Source organism: Cyprinodon variegatus, unplaced genomic scaffold (assembly GCF_000732505.1).
Source record: "Cyprinodon variegatus isolate N-32 unplaced genomic scaffold, C_variegatus-1.0 Scaffold1, whole genome shotgun sequence".
Taxonomy (NCBI): Eukaryota; Metazoa; Chordata; class Actinopteri; order Cyprinodontiformes; family Cyprinodontidae; genus Cyprinodon; species Cyprinodon variegatus.
Window position 1 is genome coordinate 2,457,204 of NW_015150454.1, and position 10,760 is coordinate 2,467,963.

Consider the following 10,760-nt stretch of genomic DNA (forward strand, 5'->3'; position numbering starts at 1 on the left):
ATCTGGTTTGGTCTGCCGGCTTCCGTAGTGTCGTGATCGCGCATGTGCGGGCATAGACCTCCATTATTTGAATGTCAGCAGACAGCAAGAAGCCTCCCAGATCTCCAGATGCATTTGAGATATCAAAAAAGTACTCCAGGGTGTTGTTCAGCATGGGGGTGAGTAGAAAATGAAGGCTAATCATGTTTTGGGTGTACTATTCCTTTAAGGGTTACTTTTCAAGCAGAGCTAAATTACAATGTGGAGTTCCACAGGGGTCCATTCTAGGACCACTGTTGTTCATTATTTATATAAATGACTTGCCTAATGTTACACATTTGCTTTCATCAATTATGTTTGCAGATGCTGGGTCAGCTAGCTATGCTGTATGGTTTAAAGTATACATAGCATCTTCAAATACTAGAAAAATCTAAATTGTATTATTTTTAGGGGCAGAATGTCATAGGATAAAAATTTAACTCCTATCAAATCGAATCTGCTAAGTTACCAGAAGTATCTTCTAGAGAATTCCTGGGAGTTCTCATTGATGAATGTTTAAGTTGGAAAGAAAAGGTTGATTTTGTTAGTAGGAAAAGCAACAAATCCATCGGTATTATAAGAGTTAGACATCTTGTTACTTCAAAGTGTATTTTCACTTACTGTAATATTAGAGCTTGTGTAAACTTGCCTCACATACTGCAACATAAGTGTATGCGAGTGTTTACCCCTCTACAAGATTTTACTTATCCAGAATAGCATCTTATTTAGTACCATGCCTATCCTCTGCATGTTTATTTCAAATCTTAGATTCTGACAATTTTTGCAATAAAAGTTTTTTAAATATGCGTTTTCATTTACAAGATGATTTCTACTGAATGAAAATCCCCAAACAGTTTAACGGTAACTTCAAAGCAAATTAATATGTCATTTGTATGATACACGCCAGTCAAGGGCTCTCCATCCTCCCAAATATCGTCGAGGGCCCTTCTTTATTCGATTCAGGGTGTACTACTTTGGAATAGTTAAGGTAGAATATTTTTAATTTCTTTAAAAATGTATTTAATAAAGGGTTGAACAGGACAGCACCACATCATGACATGGATGCTTCTGATATGTTTTTATGCATGGATGTACAGAGTATGTAGATGTATGTGTGTATATCCTTTCGTCTGTTGGTTATTGTTTTATTACCACTGTATTTAACATTAGTTTTAATTCAAACAGGTTTTCATTGCTTTGGGTGGAGGCTTTATATAAGCCAAACTGGCTTTCTGCCTCTCCCTGCACTGTATTTTATTTTATTTTCACTGGTATTTGATGTAATCTTTTGTGCAAAATAAACTTAAACTACTTCAAAGAAGGGATTCTAGAGTATTACACGTAACATCAAGGCAGCAGATCACAAAAGAAATGTTGAAAGAGGGGGAAACATTATTTTCATTTTTTGATACAGGATTCCCTGATATTCTGGTAAGATATAATCCCGGGAATAACAGAATGTTGTAATATAAATAATAAAAATTAAAAAAATCATATTTGCAGCTTCATGAAGTCTTTTGCATTTAAATAGTTTTATAAAGTCTTCAGGATTTGATTCCACCATCCTGCACTAAATGTAGGGTTTTATTCCACTGCACCATAGAAGCACCCAAATGACAGGGCAGACATCAGCATGTTAGCATATTGGCTTGCACTGTTCATTTTAAGTTAATAGTTGTTCATTTGAGAAAAAAGACAAGTAATTCCTAAAATGATTGCATTTTCAGTGAAGAGAAGTGGTTAGGGAATGCCTAATTTAGGCCTTTTAGGCATTTAGTCTATCTTATTTTGTTTACCGGATCATTTAATCTGTGACCAACCTAATTGTCTCGAGAAACAAACTGCAGACCTGCATTTAACTTTTTCACTTACACCTGGCTTGAAGTAGCCTCAACTGTGGAGCCTAGCTTGAAGTTTTTCTAATGGAAGCCAGGATGCACTGATCACGCTAAGTTGTGTCTGGCTTTATCTCTTAACCTTAGATTTCTGAATTCAGCTTCTGTGAAATAGGGCCCCAGTAAACTATCGGGAGCATTTATCAGAGAGGAAGCTTTGGAAACTCTTAAGCCTCTGCCGTTTCTAGACATCACCTTTATTGAGACTTTGCAAGAAAAGAGCATTTTCCAACCAAAGCTGTGACAAAGCTGTCTGAAGCTCCTTAATACTATTCTCCTGGTGTAGCAATGTTTGTTCAAATATGGCTGCAGCTATTACTATTTCTTATTTTGCAAATCAATTAATCTGTGGGCTGTTCAGTGGTGCAGTGGGTAGCACTGCTGCCTTGCAGCAAGAAGATCTGGGTTTGATTCCTGGCCCGGCTCTTTCTGCATGGAGTTTGCATGTTCTCCCTGAGCATGCGTGGGTTCTCTCCGGGTACTCCGGCTATCTCCCACAGTCCAAAAACATGACTATTAGGTTAAATGGTTTCTCTAAAATTCTACTTAGGTGTGAGTGTGTGTGTGAATGGTTGTTTGTCCTGTTTGTCTCTGTTCTGCCCTGCGATGGACTGGCGACCTGTCCAGGGTGTACCCGCCTCTCGCCCATTGACAGCTGGAGATAGGCACCAGCACCCTTTACGACACTGCTAAGCGTGACAGAAAATGGATGGATGGTTTAATCTGTCGATAATTTTTTTGATTAATTATCCAATAGCCAAAGGTTCCTTAAAGAAGAACGAAATTAACCCAGGTGAAACTAAAAACGTTTCCACATGAGAAGTTCTGGATAGAGCATATTGAAAGATGGAATTTTTGAATTTTTTTTTTATCTTTGATGCAAAATGTTTACATCATTTTTACAATTTGGGTATAATTGCTGCTCAAGGTGGATTGCTCTGTCAGGTAAAGGCTGTCAGTCTCGACACTCCAGTTCACAATTAATCAGTGACTAAATTAGTTGATAATTATTTGAATAATCAATTAATCATGATTAATCTAATTGTTTCCTTATTGAGGAATAAATACGTGATATTTGCAATGAGATCTTCCAAAGCAACAAGTTGTTGCATTCACATTTAATAACAGAGGAAGGAGTTTCAAGCTTTTCACCTCAATAACTGAATTTTAACGGGAGAGCCACATATAAAAGACTGCGCTTTGATGTTTGCTATGATACCCTGAGTATATTAGAAAACGAAAACAGCACAGATTGAAATGTTAAATCACTACTTGGAGCAATAAAGCAGTCAGGGACATATGCATGTAACAATGTGTGTAAAATTTGCTCACCTCTCTTCCAGTAAGGACGTGCCTTGCTAGCTTAACTTTGGCAAAGTTCCCCTTTCCAATGGTCTTAAGAAGGCGGTAGTTGCCGATATGAGGCTGCTCGTCTGTGGACGTGAAAGAGCTGCGACATCGCGGCAGGCTGTGACGACTCGCAGACTTTGTAGGGGGAGCTGGGGGCTCAACGAAGCCGTCCACCGACGAGTGCTGCAAGGAAGGCAAACAGCAGGATGAACAAAATCCACAATCCCTCCCTGCAACTTTGGTTTAAAGAAGCTTACATTAAAGTATACTAGTCCCTGTAATCACCACAGACCAGTTAAATGTGTTTAATAAAAGTAGTTCTTGTCATAGCTGGAAACAAAGTTACTAAGAAGAAAAAAACAATTCAACTATTTAAGAGCATTGACAGTGATGATTTGGGAAATGCTGTGCTGATAGGTTTGACCCCATTTAATATTCTGTTCTGCTTTACATCAAAACATGTAAGTATTGACTCCAGAGTACACCCCATCTAACATCTGGAACATAAATGGTAAACTGTGTAGTCAGTTTGGCAAGTACTTAGAGTAGCAACTTTGAACACTTTGTTGGAGTCCACAGATCCTTTTTTTTTTAAGATTAGCCTTTAATCGTCCCTCACTGCTTGTTTGAGGTCTCTTCACTGTTCTGAAATGATGACTGTCAAAAATCTGTAGTTTTATTTTCAAGCACATTTAGATGTTTTGACAACATGTCCGCCCACAGAAATACTTTAACTTTGAATAAACACTTCACTCTAGTAAAAGGCTACAACACATCAACACTGGAAAAGGAAAACTGTTAGCATTGTATTTTGTTTAGTTAGCAAGTATTTTTTTTTTTTTATCTTAAATGCAAAATATTTACATATTTTTTTGAAGATTTTGGTACAATTGCTGCTCCAAGAGGGTTGCACTGTCTGCTAAAGGCATGTTTTAGAGTCTCTATACTCCAGTTAATGATAAATCGATTACTAAATTAGTTGACAATTATTTAAATAATCCATTAATCTGATTATTTGCTTTATCACTAAAACGTCTCTCTTTTTTTGTGGTCACTAAAACTAGGAGTCAAAGCACCATTTAGAATCAGCAATGAGTGTCAGACATGACGTCATTTCAAAGATGAATGTTCCGCAAAGCAAACACCTTTAACAAAATTACAAGATTTGGAAACATTTGCAGATTTTATTTGCAGTTAAATATGTTGTTTATATGATGGTAGAACCGCTAATGCAACTTGTTCATGTTGGGCTGGACAATATTTCAGTATCAATATACACAGTATATCACAATATAATTTAATTCAATATCAGTTATGTTAATTTTAAAATGTTTTTCGATATTTCAATATACATTACAGTATGCGATTACAGCAACTGTCACTGATTTTAACATGCACTGATTGTAAAGTACCTTGAGATGACATGTGTTGTGAATTGGCGCTATATAAATAAACATAATTGAACTGAATTGAATTGATTGATGTTCTGGGTTATATGTAGCTTTTGTTTTTTTAAAAGAAATATTTCAAAAAATGTTATACTGGAGGCATTTTAAAGACATGGAAAAAATGTATTCTATAAGTCTCTACTGGCATCTGTTGTCAGCATTCTCAGCAGTCTTTATTTCTCAATGTTTTCTAATTATAAAAGAAATCTAAATTATATGAGTCGTATATAGGCCCAAACTTAACTGGTTAAGACTTGGTTAAGGAGGAAAAGACTCAAGAAAATCAAGTACCATCTATTTAATCCAAAAAATCCTTTATCACACTCAAAGCAAGTCTTAACAGAAGATCACAGACGCCTACGCTTTCAAAATAAGCAGCAACAACCAACAACTTTAGCATCTCCAAGGCCAAAGTTTCCCTTTCATGACATGATTTGAAGGTGAACGAAGAACAGTTGTTTGTGAATGCAGCACTGGTGCAGGCCTTGCGCAGTCCCCTCTGGTCAGCTTCCTCTCCTCTACAACAGCTGCTGATGTCAGTCCAGGTCAAAGATCCCATGATCCTCCACTCCTCAGCATCAAACCCCACCAGAGAATAAAGCGTGGTTGGGTTACCCAGGCTGCAGTGTTCCTGTTTCACTGGGGAAACGCTACACCCTGCAGGGTGTGTGCATCACCTCAGCCAGCCTGCATCCAGACAGTCCGACCTATGAGGCAGGCATTCATTTGTCGGTTTTGCTGTAAATAAAACAGACGGCGAAACTTTTGAAAAGAAGCCAGCGAAGGTCTACGCTCTTCACACAAACACTTGGCCACAAAGCCCGTACATAAAGTAAACAATACATATAAAGTGACAGTTGTCGTGTTTGATTACTGTACAAATGTTGTCTCACTTGTCCCAGCCCAATGACATTCTGTCCTCACAGAGGTCGTACAAAAGAAGCAACACACACATGCCTAGAAGCAAATGCGTAGAAACAGGAACACGAGAGGAGAGATGCCTCTTTATTGCTCGCCTAAAAGCCACTCACCTCTCTAAGTAATGGCGTCTTATGCAATGCAGTTTAGCTGCTATTTTGCCCTACAAGGCTGTGAGCTTGACTCGTAGAGGAGCAGAGTAGCCTGGCTGACTCTTTCCAGTGATGCTGAGACCAGGCTTTAATAGCCACCTAGCAATCTATGTCTGTGGGAGTAGCTTTTTCCAGACATTTACATTAGCAGCTGATGCATTATGGAAACCTAACTGTGCTCAGCAATGCATCTAATAATGGTCTGAGAGGAAATATAATCATGTAAAGGAGAGTTTGTTAAGCTATGTTCCTATGCTGCTGAAGGAAAATGCATTCCTTATTTGTTTTCAACTCCCTGATGAGCAAAACGCCTCTGGTCTGAAATTGAGAGGCACCAGGAAGTTAGCCGTTGACAGACATTGACTTTCTTTCAGCTTAGACTATAGCTGACTTCTTTTTCCAACATGTGAAAATATATAAGCCTTTACAGTTCTGACAACAATGCTCTGTGGTGAGGATAGTGTGACTGAGGAAAAAATAACTGAAGATGTTTTCAGTAAAAACTGTCTGCAGTCAATTAGGCTGCAAATTAGTAAGTAAGAACTCAGCAGTAAAAGTGCATAATATTAGGCATAAAAACTACTTTATATAGCTTTAAATTATGTTATAATACTATATTTCAATTACAATCACTTCCAAAGTGGCATCTCAATTGATTCATACATGTTTTAGAAATCCTTCTGAATTCTACTCTTTGAGAAGCAAACCCTTTGTATCTTGGAAAAAAGAAGAGCGGCTGTCACTTTTTTATGCAGTACAGTGATTACATGCCCCCTCTAGGAAGCATCTACTGTACCCTGACTTTGCAACTGTCCAGTAAACAACAAGCAGACCTCGTTGCTAGGTAAAACACTATATTTTTTTGCTTAATGCTAAGATGAAGTGGCTCTTTTAGCTTCTAATCTGCACAGTGACAACCACTGTTCATTTTTTATTCATTCATGCAACATCTTGGCCGGGTCATGTATGTAAGTGAGCTGGTTCCCAAACAGTTTGCATGGAAAAATAAAGTTGAAGTAAAAGTAAAATAAATTTTAGGCAAAAACTAAATATCAAAAATGTGTTTTTCGGGCTACTCAGGCTTTCTTTAGCCCTTCAAGTAGCCATAAAATTGGGCGGCACCCACAAAGGGAATGGAGGCTTTACAATGAAACAAAGCCTTTTTTTCTGCATGGGAAAAATACCAACAGAAAACAACACATATTTCATAAAATATGAACACTGCAGGGCTTAATACAATGTTTCATCATGCATATAGTTCACTTTAGTACACCTAAAAAAAAAAAAAAAAGATATAAAACCCTTAAGAGGAGAAAAGAGATGACTTAATATTTTCATTTTGGCATTCTACCTGTTAGTGAATACGCTTGATTTAGAGAACATGTCCACTCCTCAAGGGTCAGTCACCTTCATGTTTTACTTACAGTTTTTCAGACAAGCCCAACATTTGCACTGACAGGTTAAGCTTAACCAAATACAAGAGATATTCAAAAGGGGAAAAAATCCCCAATAAATCCAGTCTCCTCAAAAAACTAGTTAAATCACCCAGACCTTTTAATAAACCCTCCAGAGTCTGTTTCAGCAATGTGGTAAAGGGGGAAGCTTTAGTGTCCAGGGAACATCAGAGGAGCCTCCATGAGCCTGTGCCAGCAAACATGGCTCATGTCCTCAAGTGAGATCATCTCAGAAGATCTATTGTGATCAGGATGAAGAGAAACATTCCTTCACAATGAGAGGTCTCTCGTGATTTCAGTGATGTCTCTTAATAAAAGCCTGTCTGTAACGCTCCCTCCTCCTCTCCTCTTTCTCTGAGTGTGCTGTTACAACAGGGCCCAATGGGTGATGGATGGCACATTGCGATGCTACTGCGACTGAAAAGTAGGGCAACAACCTCCCCCCCCCCTCCGACCCCAGTTTACCGACACATCCTGACGTTGAGGAACAGAAAATACCCAAAGCTGCAAGGGTGCAGCAGGAGGAACCCCTCAAAGGACGGACGCGCTCCAGCGTTAAAGCCCCATTGACGCAGTGCGTTGTTTAGGGCTATTGTGCTGGAGAAACTAGGACATCCAGAGCTGCACCTTTATTCTAGTCTGCTTAACTTGAGATTCATGCTTTTACTCCCAAAAGCAGAGAAGGAATCAACCCCTAACCTTTGACGATCATTGGTGCTGTCGCTCTGCTACATTGTAGTTCCCAGAGGCCATTAACAGCGCGCTCCAATGAATACTAAAAACAAGAAACATCCTAATCCCGGACAGCTTTGTTCTGCCTCCTGTCTGCTTTATCCCTTTAAAAAAAAGGACTCACATTCTCGGTGTCACGCTCGTTCACTGTGGGCAATGGCGTTCTGGTCGACATCTTGTGAGGCTCGCAGGCCGCTCAGCGGTGCAGCGGGCTGGGCAGAGCGGACACGGCGCGGCGCGGTGCCTCGGTCCCCTTCTCTACATCCCCGGATAGCGGCAGGCTTTTAGCGCAGCATTGCGCGCACCGATGGACCCCGGCGGACGCGTCGGATTTTCTTCTCCGGTTTCTGTGCTTCCCCTTCAGGTGGACTAGTGTCAGACAGGAAAGGAGGAAAAAAAAGAGAGAGACCGACAGAGCGGAGGGAGGAAGAGGGGGAGGAGGAGGAGGAGGAGGGATAGGCCAGGAAGATGCGTCTGTTTGGACGGCTCTGCGCAGCTCATCTAAAAACCTCCCACCAGGAAGGATGGAGAATCCCTCTTTTTCCTCTCATACACACATCCCCTTTGTTTGCCCCCCATTCAAGTCACAAGAAAACAATTAAGTGCTCATTCCGAACAGTGTCCCTCCATTTAGAGCAGAATTTTCATCTTTAAACAATCAATAAAACATCTGGATGTTTAAATGATTGTATTCTTACTTGCATACTGCAGTTTAAAATAATCTTTATCATGTTTGGAATGAATTGTATTTATTTCTTAAATCTTGATCCTCAGCTCGTGTTTTTTTTTCTTCCCTTTTTTATCCATGCGCCCTTAATTGTTTAAACGTCTATCCACAGAGGCCTAATTCAGGGATTAAGCTTAACTCATATTGTAAACCGTGCAGATTTTGCCACCTGTTGGGCTACCTCAGCATTGCATCTTTCACTTGTTGTCTGCCTGTGAATAAAAAATGTATCTGTGAGTGAACAAACAGCAAAAACAGATCCCCTATCCACATCAAGAAGATAGATCTAGTCCTTTTATCAATGAAATTGTCACATGTTGATTTCTGGGTGTGGTTACGCTTTGCATCCAGTAGTGTTGTCACCATTCGTCCACTAGGTGTCAGGCTGTTTACACACATGTGGGAGCCAACAGGTCTTCATTTGAAGGTGAACAGTGCAGTTCAGCATACTTTTATAGACCCTGAAGGTAATTTTGCTTTAAACAATGGAAGTCGCTGTATAAGTTCAGGTGAACACCAAAAGGCACAACATTTCTTAAAATGAAATAAATATATAAACTGTAAACAGCAATTTAGGATAAAAAAGACTAGAATTAGAGAGAAACCCGGATATTAAAAGTATATTATAAAGTATTTAACAACAATTAGAACAGTATCAATAAAACAGCCGTCCCACTTTTTTTTTTTTAGCTTTTTTATTTACAGTTTTTAAAGGGGAACATTTTTTTTTTTTCTCATTTTAGTTTACATTTCTCCAGAATCCTTTGTCTGATGAGAGCATGCAGCTCATACTCCAAATGGAGAACAAGGATTGGACCAGACAGGTTTCTTTTGTGCAATTTTTAGCATTCATTTTATAGAGTGATGATATTTGTCACTAATAACTTTTGCTGGGGTTTGTTCTAGTTTCACAGCTCTCAGACCCTGTCTGGTGGGAGGTAAGGCCGGATATTTTACACTCTGAGGCAGTAATTCCTCTGCTGTAATTCTGAACCCAGATTATTATTGTCTGTCTAAAACTCTGGGTACTTGTAGAAGCCGACCTGTTAATGATCAGTGCTTGTGGTCACCAACCGCATCCGGGCCAAAAATCTTTTTCTTCTGTGGTTCAACGTTTATAACAAGGTGGTTACTGTCAAATTAGGTCACTTTAAACTTGCTATCATTATATAACAGGCTGAGGATTGGTTTGTCAATATAACAGTTATTAGGGGTTGTTATGGGTGTTGGCCTAGTGGTTAGAGCAGTGAGAAGGTTGCAAGTACTTGGTTCGATCCCCACAGCGTGCACACTGGCTCCCTGAGCAAGAACCTTAACCCCACTCTGCTCCCCAGGTGCTGCACATTGGCAGCCCACTGCTCCCCAAAGGGATGGGTTAAATGCAAAGAGTTCATTTCGTTGCTTTGTTCTTGTGACAGTGTAATGACAATAAAGTTAAATTCTATTTTATTCTAGAGTGGGCTACAATGAGAAGATTACTGAGGCATTAATGATATGTGGTCCACCTGTGCAGACTGGGTCAGAAATAGAGCTATTAACTTTCATCTTCTGCATGCAAGCATGAGAGGGTTGATATCCATTTTGTGAATCTCTGGGTGTTATGTATGGGTAATGTATTGAAAGCTGAGCCAAAATCAACAGCAGGTACAGTAGTAGCCATTCAAAATTTCCCCATTTTCCTTGATGGGTCCTTGGCTGGTCATTGGCTGGTCACCTAAAATTTCTTTTTTAATACATCAATCTTTGTACTAAAATATTCATTCTATCATGATTTGCGGACATTAAGATCTAAAGAGAAGTGTCATCTTCTGGTCAGACCTGGTAATTCAGTGAAAGGGTGGAGTAAGAGTAAGAAAATATGAAAGAGGGGGTCACTCCAGTGGCTGGACATTGGCTGTCATTCGGCTGGCGTTTGACTGGGAAGCGCCATTTTGAATGGCTGCTACTGTAATTAGGCATAGCTCTTGGAATCATCTAGATATGTTAAAGCCAAGTTAGGGAGGCTGATTCATCAATTCATCAGAACCTTCATTCAATCTATATGCAAAGTGTAAAGGTCTATAAGT

The 10,760-nt window shown here is 39.4% G+C and overlaps 1 protein-coding gene across 4 annotated transcripts in view; it reads right to left on the minus strand.

Annotated features, from left to right (window-relative positions):
- mark1 (MAP/microtubule affinity-regulating kinase 1) overlaps nucleotides 1-8,418 on the minus strand; it is a 48,083-nt gene extending 39,665 nt beyond the window's left edge. The window contains exons 1-2 of one of the 4 annotated variants that reach the window (XM_015388641.1): nucleotides 8,092-8,418; nucleotides 3,246-3,446 (exon numbers count right to left, since the gene is read on the minus strand). In XM_015388641.1, coding sequence (XP_015244127.1) covers nucleotides 3,246-3,446; nucleotides 8,092-8,142 — 252 coding nt within the window. In that variant the 5' untranslated portion in view covers nucleotides 8,143-8,418. The remainder of the gene's footprint in view (nucleotides 1-3,245; nucleotides 3,447-8,091) is intronic. The other 3 variants (XM_015388554.1, XM_015388805.1, XM_015388720.1) reach the window with 3 other exon arrangements.
- Between the last annotated feature and the right edge of the window lie 2,342 nt (nucleotides 8,419-10,760).